Source organism: Sceloporus occidentalis, unplaced genomic scaffold, assembly GCF_023333645.1.
Source record: "Sceloporus occidentalis isolate IW3139 unplaced genomic scaffold, rSceOcc1.0.p SCAF_3, whole genome shotgun sequence".
Classification (NCBI taxonomy): domain Eukaryota; kingdom Metazoa; phylum Chordata; class Lepidosauria; order Squamata; family Phrynosomatidae; genus Sceloporus; species Sceloporus occidentalis.
Window position 1 is genome coordinate 103,440,088 of NW_028316983.1, and position 14,177 is coordinate 103,454,264.

At 39.4% G+C, this 14,177-nt stretch overlaps 1 protein-coding gene across 18 annotated transcripts in view; it reads right to left on the minus strand.

The window, feature by feature from the left end:
• The window catches only part of SLC44A3 (solute carrier family 44 member 3), a 155,230-nt gene that overhangs the window by 42,613 nt on the left and 98,440 nt on the right, over positions 1 to 14,177 (minus strand). For all 18 annotated transcript variants that reach the window (XM_089515683.1, XM_089515677.1, XM_089515674.1 and 15 more), the window contains 4 exons: positions 11,196 to 11,303; positions 8,488 to 8,630; positions 7,580 to 7,716; positions 4,697 to 4,790 (listed from right to left, as the gene is read on the minus strand). In XM_089515683.1, coding sequence (XP_089371809.1) covers positions 4,697 to 4,790; positions 7,580 to 7,716; positions 8,488 to 8,630; positions 11,196 to 11,303 — 482 coding nt within the window. The remainder of the gene's footprint in view (positions 1 to 4,696; positions 4,791 to 7,579; positions 7,717 to 8,487; positions 8,631 to 11,195; positions 11,304 to 14,177) is intronic.

Sequence of the window (14,177 nt, forward strand, 5' to 3'; positions counted from 1 at the left end):
GGGTAGGGGGCCTATTTTAAAGCTCATATTTATCTGTAAAACTGATTACAGAACTAAAATTAATTATATTGATGTGGGAGGCCAAGGTGACTGGAGCCAGGTCTACCTCAACTCTGGTGATTTCTGGATACAAGTCTTTACTCTCTCATTTATAAATGATCACTTGCTAAGCCCTAATGAGAGTAAACTGGTAGTAGTAAAAGATGGTTAACTTTTATCTGTGATTTGTGAAATTTTAGTTTTAATTGTTGTTTTTAAAATGTATTCCTTCTGTTTTCTATGAATACATTAAGACACAATTTTAAATGTTATATTAAAATGTAAATTAAAATATATATTAAAGGGGAGCCACAGGAAACAAAGTTGATCATTCTTTCCTCATTATATGTGGATCTTCAGGGACTACTGGAGAAAGTATAAGCAGCAGCTGATGTTTTCTTGTTTATTATCTCGCTAGGCTCTTCCAGAGTGGTCTGAAGCATGAATTCTCACAATATAGCTCCTTAGTTTTTGGCAAGTTTTGTTGGTTGCTGTTGTCTGTGAACCCTTGTTCCATTCTTTTTTGGAGCTGTAACTATATCTTGGATTTGCATTAGGGTTCTTAAAGAGTTTGAAACTGAGCCATGATTTGCTGAAGTGCTCCTATGATTTAAAGAGTAAGATTTCTGTTCTCTGATTCAAATTTTCACTGATGCACTCAGACTCTTTTTTAAAAAACAATTTAAAAGGAAAAACTGTTCCAATATGTGTCAGAATTAAAAAGAAACTCACTTGAGAGTTCAAATAAAAATGTTGATATAGGTGCAACAGGAACTGCCAGAAACTAGTAAAGGACAGCAGAAATGTTGTTTTGATATTTTAAAAACAACAGCCTAAGAACTATTGCAACAAAGGCTGCAACTTGCAACACATTTGTCCCATCTGGTGGCTCCTGAGAGAGTATGGGAACTTCTAATATATATCCAGGAAATGATAACTACTAATATATTGCTTTCAATGGGAGGGATGTCAGACAGTGGAACACGCTGCTGCCCTGGAGTGTGGTGGAGTCTCCTTCTTTGATGGTTTTTAAACAGAGGCTAGATGACCATCTGTCTGGAGTGCTTTGATTGTATATTCCTGCATGACAGGGGGTTGGACTGGATGGCCCTTGGGGACTCTTCCAACTTTATGATTCTATGCTGCCTCGCTCTTACTCTGACCCATTAAGACAGCTGTATACATAAAGCAAAACCAGTTTTCTGTGTGTGTGTATGCGCGCGCACATGCACGCTTTCAAGACAATTGTCAACTTACGGCAACCCCTTGAATTTCAAAGACAGTACATTCAATTTGCAAAAACGCTACACTATTTTAGATAAAACTGTTGGATCTCTAATAATCATCAACAGACTCTGCACTGCACATGAATTTTTCTTCTTACTTCTTGTTTGTATTATTCTGTTCCAGTGCAAATCTAACCTGATAATGAAAAAAACGTAGTATTTTGCACGTTAAGTGCTGTGTAAATGTTATCCATCATAAATATGAGTATACAGTTTGCACACATTGGATACCCAAATGTTTGAAATGGTATGACAGATGTGCAAAGAATTACAAAAGGTTCAAGCTAATCCATAATTTATAAAAATGAAAGTTTGCCGAGATAATACTTATGCATCTTGCCTCTCACCAGATTTATCTATTTTTAACTTGAAATAGGTCTGAAAGGATTCTAAATATTAAATAAACCCAGACATTTGTGCTGTGGGAAAAATGTTTAATCAGTGTAGCATTCCTTCCCAGTTAATAATTTACTGATAAGACATGGAGTGCCTTGACTTTCATCACCTTTGCTTTAAATAAGAAACAAGTCAGCCGTGACAGAAAGTGCTTTTAGACACACTACTTCATTCATAATGAAACAGTCAAAATATTCATCTTGCCTGGCATTTTATGTAATCCTAGTTCACTCCCTCCCCTTTTTTGCATAATGCAATCAATGCATAAGATAAAACAGTTTACATTCAGTGTATGAATAAGGCACATCACATTCTAAGTATATGCTCCATTACCCAAAGAAGTTATTATATACACAGGAGCTGTTGTAGAAAAGGTATATATACTACGTGTATGTGTACACAGACACATGCACACAAGGACATACATATATGGACTACACAGCGACATATGGATCACAGTGCTGCTGACATGGCTTATATTCCTGGAACATAGTAACAGTCATGACGGATCAAACCAAGGGCTTCTCTAGTTCAACTTCAGCCCATCCGTTACTTATGGGAGCTCTACCAGCAGATTACAAGGAAACTGAACTCTTCTTTTCATGTTTCCCAGCAACTAACACTAGAGGTGACTATATAGCCATCCTGACTAGTACCTATCAACTGCTCCAACTCCAGGAAATTATCCAATTGCCCTTTTAAAGCCATCCAAACTGGCCACCAAAACTACGTAACTGTCAGAATTGCCCTCCCCTGGACTAAGATATTTTGCTGCTTGAGGTAGAATAATAAATTGTTCCTTCTCCCAACTCACAAGAGCCAAGATGCGAAATGCTCAACACCACGCAAGTCATTTTGATATTGGAAGTAGGAAATCTCACAAGCATCTCTCTCCATGTCTTTGTGTATGTGCCTTCAAGTTGCCTGTTAACTTATGGCAACTGCATGAATTTCAAAGGGGTTTCTCAGGCAAGGACTACTCAGAGGTGGTTTTGCCAGTTCCTTCCTCTGAAATATAGCCTATGGTACCTGGAATTCATTGGCGCTCTCTCATCCAAGTACTAACCAGGGCTGACCCTGCTTTACTTCCAAGATCTGATAGGATCTGATGCCTTTAGGGTTTTTAGGCCCTGCACAATTATGTACATAATTTATCTGTCCTGAATCTCCCACCTTAGCTCCACTGGATGACTCTAAGTTCTAGTATTATGAAAGAAAAAAAGCTTCCACTTATCTATTTTCTCCACACTACACATGATTTTAAACATCTTTCTTATGTCTCCTTTACTTGACTTATTTTTATAAACTAAAGATGTACCCAGATGCAGTAATTTTCTTTTAAACATCTTTCTCATGCCTTCCCTACTTGACATCTGCTAGTAAACTAAAGAGTTACTCATAACTCTCCTTGTAAAAGCATTTCTCCAGTCCCTACATCATTTTTGCTGCCGTTTTCATCATTTCCCCCCAGTTCTTTGTTGTTGTTGTGTGTCTTCAAATAGTTTCTGACTTCTGGCGACTCTAAGGCGAAACTATCTTGCAGTTTTCTTGAAAGGTGTGCTCAGGTGAGTTTACCATTGCTTTCCTCTGGCATTGAGAGAGTATCACTTGTCCAAGACAACCCTAAAGTGATCCTACCACTGGGTTTTCTTGACAAGATTTGTTCAGAGGGAGTTTGCCATTGCCCTCCTCTGAGGCTGATATAATGTGATTTTCCCATGGGATTCCATGGTCAAGAGGGATTTGAACTCTGGTCTCCTGGAGTCCTAATGCAACACTCAAACTACTACACCATGCTGACTTTCTTGAGTTTTAGCCTATGTACGTTGAGGTCTGATGTCATGCCTTATGGAGAATATGCATATGCACTTTAAATAAAAAAAATAGAAAAAGGATCCAAGGAGGTTTTTTTTAACCCTTACTAGTATTTCTTAATACAATAGCAAAACTGACTTCAGAAGGTGGAAATTTGTAGGTTACTCTTGATTGAGCATAGGCACAAAGCCATGTGATGATTCGAAGGATGCTATCAGCATGCTGATAATAACTAGTTATATTTCTATTTTTCACAGAAGTTAGATGAAACTGTGGATGTAACAGTTTCATTTTTTGCTATCAATAATGGAACACATGAAGGCCAACCATTCCTACACACATTCGGAAACTGAATCCAGACAAGATGATCTGGGCCATGGGTAGGTTTGTCTGGCTAGTAGACAGTATTCACATCCTTCTCATTCTTGCTAAAAAGAAATATCATTTAAACTATTTCCTGAATCCTTCCAACATGAAGAATAGAAATTAATAAATAAATAAGCAAGTATCGTAATTGTGTGCAGCATTATATTTAGACGTATCAAATGCAGACTGAGCACCCCTAATCTGGAAAGCCAAAATCTACAAACCTCAAAAAATTGAAATTTTTGCAGCCAGCCTCCCGCTTTTGCCTTCAAAGTGATGGATGCAGCACTCCTACTCATTTGTCTCTTAAATCCTCAGTCTCTCTCCAGCCTTGTAAGTCATACACAAGAAGTAAATGAATGTGACACAAGGCTGGAGAGAGATACAAGGCTAAACAGAAATTAATAAGCAGGAGTGCCACAGCCCCTGCCTCAAAAGTGGAAGCAGGCAGCTGGTGGCAAAAAGTAGAAAGGCTAGAGAGAGACTGAGGATCCGTGAAATGGCAGAAATCCAAGCACAGTCACTGATTCAAATTCACACCTTCCACCTTTTTTACAGATCGTCACATCTCTTTCCAGCCTTGCATCTCTCTCCAGCCTCACAAATACAGTACAGGTACACACTATACTGTTTCTGTATTCCAACACCTACCCCACCCACCCCAAAAATTCTAACACTTCTAGTTTCAAGCATTTGAGATAAGGGATATTCAACTTGTAAAAAGTACTAATGCAAAATATTAACACAAAACCTATTTATAGCATTCATAAAATAATATTTACAATATTCCTTACCTTGGTGGAACTGGTAAGGCAGGACAAAGTCCAGTAGCTTTGGAATTGTGTGTGCAGCTGCTAACATTCAAATTGTAAATGCAAAGGCAAGAACCTACAGAAAACAAAATCCACAAAGCAATATGCTAGAAATCAGAATGCTATTTACTTTAATTTATTAATGTAGAAAATGTATACCTCACCTTTCAATATAATATTTTTCAAGACAAAGAAAAAAATTGCAATGAATCTATGATACAATGTAAAATATCAGTAAAATTATCTGAAAGATACAATAAGTGGAATAAAAACAACAACTAAATTACCGCAAATATAAAGTTTGCTTATATAAACAGGTCTGTAAAGCCCATATAAAAAGGTCAGTGTCCTGAATCCTGAAAATATCAGTAGTCACAATTGAATAAGATAAATCTGCTGGATCTCTAATGACCCCCTGTACATTCACACAGATATAAGTACAATAAATAAAAACTAAATTCAGCAAACAAACAAAAAAGGCAATGTAGGAGAGGCAGTTCTAAGAAGACAGCCGTTTTGGATTTCCAAACCTAAAATCCATTTGGCACCCTTCTCTTGATAGTTTTTGTTGTAATGTAGTATTTATGTCAGCAGAGGGACTAAAGGATAAAAATTCCTGGTTATTGAACACCCAATTCAAGTTTTATAACACCATTTATAAGTGAATTCCACCAACACCTTAGAAGTGACCTGCAGATGGTGTTTAGGGTGTCACTGCCTATCTTTAAAGCCATCATTTTCATGTGAGTGTACTGTCACACATACGTACTTCACTGCTTTTGAAGATCTAGCACTGATAACCTTCAGGCAGACGATGGCAGTATCAGGTTATTCATCACTGCACTTTTGGGTGAAAGCCACACAACTTTAGTCTTTAATTACGGTACGTCTCATTACAAAAACTATAAACTGACACAAAACCATCAGGATAAGAATGGAGAATGGATGTAGCAGAATGAAATATTAATCAAGGCTGGATATCAGGGATGCTACTAACCAAATGCTCCATGATTCTCATTGTCTAGGTGACCCCTGTTACACACACACGCGCACTTGCAGTACTGTAATGTTACTAAAGAGAGAAACACTCCTGGGGAGATAACATAACTCTCTTTCTTCCAAATCCTCCCTAAGGATCGGTGGCATTTACTACTTCTAGTGACGGTATGAGTGAAGAAGTGGGTAGTTTGGCAGGGTCACTCTTTCGTAGGACATTATCACATGGAGAAAATTGGAAGGTCAATGCAGTGTGATCCCGAGTGCAATCATGGGGGTTACGTTTTTTTCACGAGAGGCATAATTGAAGGCAATGCCAAGTCAATTCGAACTCAATCCAGGGTCAACCAAGAGATGTGTAAATTCAGGAAACAGACAATTTACAAATCCTGTTCCACTCCAAAGTTTCATTCAATTTGAATTTTCCAGGTATGGAATGCATGTCTTGGTCGCCCTTGGATTGCCCTTAAATCAGACTACAATTCCCAAGCTCCTTTGCTGGCTGCAGTTTTCTCTCCTAAGCTTCATTTTCAACTTAAGGCGACCGTAGGGCAACCTTGTCACAGGGTTTTCTTGGCAGGTTTATTCAGATGCGGTTTGCCATTGCCATTTTCTGAGGAGGCTGAGAGAGTGTGGCATGCACCAGGTCACCCAGTGGGATTCCATCCCTGCCTTCTAGAGTCATAGTCCAATGCTCAAACCAAGTACAAGGTTGCTTTGGACTGATTTTGAGTCCGTGAATTGCCTACATAATGTGAAATAAGGGATACTAAATGAACAAAGGCAAAACCAGGCAAAACCTGCCGGAAGTGTAAAAAGGTCACGATCCAATTCTGCCCTAACTGTGCAGGGACGCTAATTCAAATTCTAGACTACGATGGGTACGTACTCATATGATAATTTCTTTTGTATTCACACTACTTTGGCTTTAGGATGGGCAATGTGTTCTTCTGTGGTGTGATAACCATCCACGTACTTGCATTCATTTCCAAATTGGCCCCACTTTCTTTTCTTTCAAAATAGGGAGACATTCCTCCCATGTGATAACCTCCATAGACACTGGCTGGGACATAGGTGAAGGGACATTCATCGCTGAGATTGGCTGTTTTTGTTCTTGGAGAGGACTCCTCTCTGCCTAGCACCACCATCAGGCCTAATGTGCTGAAGCACAAAGTCAGCCCTATAGTGAGGGGGGGCTGTGTACATGGACATGGAGGGGGCTTTAAATCCCATTTAATTCAGTAGGACTTACTCCCAGGTAACTGTGATTAGTGTGGAGAAGGAAACCTTGGCCAAATTTTAAGCATTCCCTATAAATTATCAGTTCAGATTGCTGGAAAGAATAAACTATACCTTGCCTGGCCACTAACTGAACAGGAAGGAAGGAAGGAAGGAAGGAAGGAAGGAAGGAAGGAAGGAAAAGAGGGTAGCAGAAGAAGAGAGAGAAGTCTTCTTTAGCCCCACCTACTACTGGCTTTCATCCTGCCTACATTCTTGGCAAAGCAGCTTCTGAAAGATTATCACCAGGGGAATGTGGTCTGTAAGAGTAAACAAAACAAAGCGAAACATAACAAAACCTCCCTGGTACATAGGATTACAGCCTTTAAGTATGGCTACACAGCAAAAATCATCCTGATGGCAAAAATAAATTTCAGCAATATGCATATCCAATAATATCTCTCTATATATATGTGTGTGTGTGTGTGTAGCATAGTATTTGTATGTTAGTTTAAGTTAAATCAAATTAAGTATTTCTTGTTCAACCAATTGGATTAACACAAGAGTTCAAAAGATAAATAACTAAGATAGACATAGATAAATACAAGTGCATATACACATATACAGAAATTTAAGAATTTTACCACATACCATTATTATCTGCAAAAAGTTGAATGTCTTCCAAGGAGATGAGCTGCTCTTGTGGACAACTTGATACACACAATGCAACTGAATTGATTTTAAGATTGTTTATTTCCAAACCACATGAATTCAAAAAGAACACATATCTAAGGAAAAGGAGAGGAAAAACATCCATTTTAGAAACAGATAAATTTTCTCTTTGTTTGTCCAACAAAACTGTTTTGCTATGCCAAACTGAAATGTCAAAATTGTTAAGTTAAAAAATAAACAATTATCTTTTATATGCTACATATTTCATCATATTATAATTTTATTATAAACAAAATACAAATGAAGTCAGCCACTGACTCAGCACAAAGTAACTTTTTATGCCCTGCTAAATCAAGGCTCCATAATTTGCAACTCTTTCTTTGGGCATAATTATATATACTTTTCTTAATATAAAAATACCTGTAAGACATACGAACAACACATTACTGATGGATCAAAATTTTATTTCCTGTGTTGTAGTTGCATGCCTTCAAGTTGTTTCTGACTTATGGTGACCTTATCTCAGGGTGGTTTTTTGGGGGGCTGACAGTGTGTGATTTGCCCAACGTCACCCAGTAGGTTTCTCAGTAGGCTGAATAGGGAACCAAATCCAGGTATCCAGAGTCAAAGAACATAACAAAAAACTGGAAAGCACATATTTACAGTAGAAGAATAAAAGGGGGGAAAGTCCCACGCACTGTGTGATGGTTCAAAAACTTTATTTCCTTAAGCCCTTTAAAAAGTATTTAAAGAAAATAAAGTTTTTGAACCATCACACAGCACATGGGACTTTTTTCCTTTTATTCTTCTTCAGAGTCCATGCTGGCTCTCCTGTTTCCCATAGATGTCAATAAAAATAAAGGCTTTTAAAATAATAACCTACTCACTTTTTGTTTCTCATATCTTGTCCTGACAAAGGTGCACCTACCACTGGAGAATTTTTTCGACCACATATGTTTCCATAGCTGTCATAGCCAAATATAAGTCTTTCTGCAGCTCCAGCCGTTACGGCATAGCCAGTTATGAACATCTATGAAAGACAAACATATATTTTTCCTTTTCTTCTTGGAAATCATCTATCTGCCACAGTGTATTATGTTTTCCTGTGATTCCTATGGTTCACTTACTTCATGTTCATATTGGTTTTTTAAAAAATCTGTACAGACTTGCATAGACTTCTTCCCAATATAATGATTTGTTCAAAGTGAAACATCTACAGAGAGTTATTAAGAAATCATTATACTGATGTGTAGTGGCAAAATACCTCTAACCTAACAGTGTCCCCTTATCTTCTGTTATAATTCAGTGAATATCTAATGCAAACCACTGCAGACAAAATGAATACAATTGCCCAGAATAAGTCTGAGCCCCACTGCTTCTCTGGCACAGGTAAAGGGAGCAGATTGGAAGTATTATTTTATGCTTGCATCTAACTGCACCTTCTCATGTCAAGCATATAGTAAATTGTAGTTTTTCATTACTGTTTATCCCACATGCCAGGGTTGTAAATGAAATTTTGAAGTCCCCCCCCCCCCCCCAGACAAACCATAGTTAAATCTAGCCATGACTGCCCTGGTTCACATACAACAGCAAATCATAAGAAGTTGAAAATGGAAGCATGAGCATTTGCTCCTTAGAACTGCACCTAAGGAAGGGGAAGATTCAGAAGCAGAGGCATATTCACATACTACTAGATCATGTGCTGTATGGTGTTGTGTGTCTTCAAATAATTTCTGACTTGTGGTGACCCCAGGGACATAGCCAGGATTTTAGGAAGGGGGGGGGGGGTCCAGACTAAGTGCCACCATTATAATGTGGCTTGGGTGCGGCAGCGCAGCAGCACGCACCATTCATTTTTCTAATGGAAGGGGGGGTCCGGACCCCAAGAACTCCCCCCCTTGGCTACGTCCCTGGTGACCCTAAGGTGAACCTATCATGAGGTTTTCTTGGCAAGATTTGTTCAGATAAGGTTTACCATTGCCTTCCCCTGATTCTGCCCAAAGTGACCCAGTGGCTTTCAAGGTTGAGTAGGATTGAATCCTGGTCTCCAGAGTCATAGTCCAACACTCAAACTCAGACCATCCAAATGCGCCGTGCTGGAGCCGATTCTAGGGTTAGGGACTGCGCACCGACCGCATGGTCCCTAACCCTAGCACGACATGGCGTCCTGTCCATACGGGTGCTGCCATTTTGATGTAAGCAACATACAACGTTCACACATTGCTGCATGTTGCTTATGTAACGAGTGTGCCATTGGCACACTCGTTATGTCCACCCAGTGGCATAAAAAGAATCTGGGTTTTCCGGGTTCTTTTTACTCCAGAGTGACGCTGTGCGGTCTGGCAGTTGTGGCATCCCTCCAGAGGGAAAAAGGCTGCTGGCAGGCTGCCCTTTTGGGGCGGTCTGTACTGTGCCATAGTTTCAGGAGAAATTAAAGTAAAGGAAACGTCACCATTTCTCCTTCTTGTTACTCAAAGAAATACCTAACCTCATATACATAGCAATGAAGTCTACATGTTCAGTGCAGGCATTCTGAAACCTTAGCATGACAATGGGCAAAATTTTCAAAAGGCTGATAAAGTACAGGAGGGGGAACTATCAGTTTTTTCTTATCCCTTCTGAGCCTCCCCCTTCCTCTGAATGCAAACACAACTATGGACCTACTGTTCCAGGCTAGATGGAGTCCTGAACAGAATACTGCTACTAGTAAGTCAGATCATATTGCAACATTTTGTTGAAGGTCCTGGCTAGTCTTTTCCAGCATCAGACTTTGTAACGCTGTTTCTTTTAGTTTGGCAGCAAAATAGAGTCCCAGATTTCTGCACAATAAGGGGATACCTCAAGGATGCAGAAATATTCATTTGTAAATAAAAATGGAAAAGAGACAATCAAACAATTCCATTGTGTGCTGAGAAATTATGAGGATGTCATTAAAATGTGGGCCTGCCTGAGTCCAAACATCTATGCCATTATACCACTCACAGAATAAGCAAAACCACAACCATAAACCTGGGGTCCTTTCATACCTCTTAAAATACTAAAACTGCATCTGTGCGGCAGAAACAATGCAGTTTGACACCACTTTAAACTGCCGTGGCTCCATGCTATGGAATTCTAGGATTTGTAGTTTGTTGTGGCACCAGAGCTCTCTGACAGAGAAGGCTAAATAGGTCACAAAACAATAAAACTCAGAATTCCATAGCATGGAGCCATGGCAGTTAAAAATGGTGTCAAACTCCCATTATTTCTGCAGTGCTGATGCAGCCTATGATTCCACTTTAACTACCGTGGCTGCATCCTAGAGACTCCTGGAGAGGCATCAGGCCGCCTTCATTGATAATTCTGAATGAACCTCACTAAACTGCAAATCCCAAAACTCCTTAGGAGGGAACCATGGCAGTTAATGTGGCATAATAGTGCTATGACTGTTTAATATGAAACCAGTACAAAATAGTATTAGGAAATTCTTCCTGTACAGTTGTTGATACACCACAAGACCAACACACTCCAATATAGCAAGATTCCTGATCAGATAGTTCTAATCATTTATTTCCCCTCATCCCAAAACATTCATTTCAACAAAAAGACTACTTACTAAACCTGACCAAAAGAGAAAGAATATTATCAGCCAAACGGGATCTGTGCATTTCCTATACATCAATGGTCGCCACTTTCTTGGTTCAGGTAACCCATCTTCAGAAACCTAGAATTTACAAAGAAAAAGCAAAATGTGATGATACCTTCTGAATGTATTGCAACTTTAGGTAGACATGTTTTTTTGTAGATTTACTTCTCCATTCAGGATACAGGTATCACTGCACTAGCAGTCTATGGGTAATAAGGAATGTTTCCGAATGCATTAAAGGTCGAGGCTGTTAAAAGAGCCAGACACTGTAATAATTAGCAGTTGTAAATATTCAAGAGAGAATGGGTGTGTCCAGATGGACCAGTTTTCATGGATCAAATGTGGTGTTTTGCCATATCCAGTTCTCACACCTAGTCAGCACCTGTCTTCAGCTACAATATATGCCTCAACCAGAGAGAAAAAGCCATAGGCCACATAGTGTCTACTTCCTCTTGACAGGAGTTGTATCAGCACGAGTTTCCCCATTTATAGTGTTTTCTCTCTCCTATACTGACACACCCAAAATGGAAACCTGTCTATATATGTATACAGAGCAGGATCTCAGGTTTCTTCAGTGTGCTGAGAATTTTTCCACTGAGTAATACTGAAGAAAGTAATATATGGGTATCACATTTCTATGCATTTACTTTCCAAACCTTTTTTCCCCACTGTGCAATCAACAGGTGTTTCCCATTTTAGGTCAACTCATACATGAAATGTTTAGGATCCCCCTTTTTAAGAAGTGCTCATGTTCATACTAGTCACTAGATCACATTTAGATGAGAATGGAAACATGTATGAATACTCCGAATTATGTAGCGTTCTTTATATGCCTGTTCCCCTCCCCACATACAAAAGTACCTTATGTTCCGATGGTAACATTGAAATAGACCAAGGTCAAGCAAATTTGCCAACTGTACACAGCACCCAGTTAACATCTTTTTTGTTACATTATGCTTATTGAATATATCATTCCAGAGGCAGCTCCTTCTGGGACTAAAGCAAGGTGACTTTTAGTTGTACTGCAGCAAGCACTCTTACAGCATTTTTATTTACTTAGTAAACGCCTTTTTTCCAGTATGGGCCCTGACACATCTTCCAACATAGACTCAAACTAATCAAACCACAACATGGACTCAAACAGCTGCAAACCAATCATAATAGGAATAGAAGGCTAAAAACTTGTTAAATACGCTGTCTTATTTATGAAGATTGGCACTGTTGCTCTGTACGGCAGTGCTTCCCAAGCTACCTGACATGGGAGACAGGGAAATTTTTCCACCAACGTGACAGGGATGGGTATCATATCTCCACATGGACCACCATTTTGAGTAACATTACTCTGGAAGCTACTATCAGGACAGGTTACACACAATGGATGGGATTCTGTTGTGACTTTGTCATTGGCATAAATGCTGTTACACATCTGAACTGAATGGGGTGACATCCTATTCAGAGTTGTCCTAGGAGTTTATCACACTGGGGCTGATTTCAGCATTAAAGAGACATTAAAGCGCATTTAAAGCATCCCACAAATGAAGTGGAAATGGTGAGTAATTGTGCAAAAGATTATCACATGCAATTGCGCAAATAAAGCGATATTGGAAATGCATTGTCACAGAAATCCTGAAAGAAAAAAGATATGCATTAATGTCTTTGTGGCCACTTTAACGGTGGATTTTGTGCAACGTCGTGTGACATTGTTACATGTAATTATGTGATTTTTCTGGGATATTCATGGCATAAACTCTCAATCGTCTTCATATGATAAACTCCCTAGTCTAGGAGCTAGTGGGTGGGTAAGAAGTTGGAGCAAATATTGTGTGAAGGGAGAGCGCATTGCCATACTGGGCTACTGGCTATGCTATGGAGCAATCCAGGACCACAGCATAATTTTGTTGTGTGCCTTCAAGTCACTTCCAGTATATGGCAACCTTAAGGTGAACCCATCTTGGGGTCTTCTTGGCAAGGTTTGATCAGAAGGGGTTTGCCCTTCCCTTCCTCTAAGGCTGAGAGTATGTGACTTGCTCAAAGTCACTATGGCTACTTCCACACTGGTGGCGCAGTGGTTAAATGCCTGTACTGCAGCCATTCACTCGAAACCACAAGGTTGCGAGTTCAAGACCAGCAAAAGGGCCCAAGCTCGACTCAGGCTTGCATCCTTCCGAGGTCGCTAAAATGAGTACCCAGACTGTTGGGGGCAAATTAGCTTACTTGCTAATTAGCTTACCTGCTGTTCACCGCTATGATCTTTGGAATAGCGGTATATAAATAAAACTAATTAATTAATTAATTAATTAATACAACATGATACTGCTTTAACCACCATAGATCAATGCTATGGAATCCTGGAGATAGTATTTTGTTGTGGCACCAAAGCTCTCCAGCAGAGAAGATTAAATAGCTCAAAAAAATACAGACCCCAGAATTCCATAGCACTGAGCCATGGCTTTGAAAACAGTGTCAAGCTCATTAATTCTGCAGTGTAGATGCAGCCTAAGACATAGCTAAAGAGGCTATTCCCAAACCAAGGGGAAGGGAGAGGACTATTCTTTTTCACTCACTTTGTGAGATGGGATAAGGAATAGCTTGGTTGCTTTGAGCCAGAAGGTGATGGAGCCATGGCATTATTGAAGGGTTGGGATAGAAATAAATTGTATTATTATTATTATTATTATTATTAAGCAGTATCAAAACTGCACTAATTCAGCAGTCCCAGTGGGATTGCATGGGGATTTTGAACCCTGTTCACCAGAGTTTTAGTCCAACACTCAAACCACTACACCAGGCATTGCTACACATGTCTACTTTATGCTACGCGACTCATTAGGACCCCAATTTCCATTTTCCCCTTACAGTCTTATATGCCAGAGAGGAAAGCTTTTATTTTGGTACCCCCTGCAACTATTTATCTGATGTCCACTGGGCAAGTCACTCTGGCAAGTCACACTC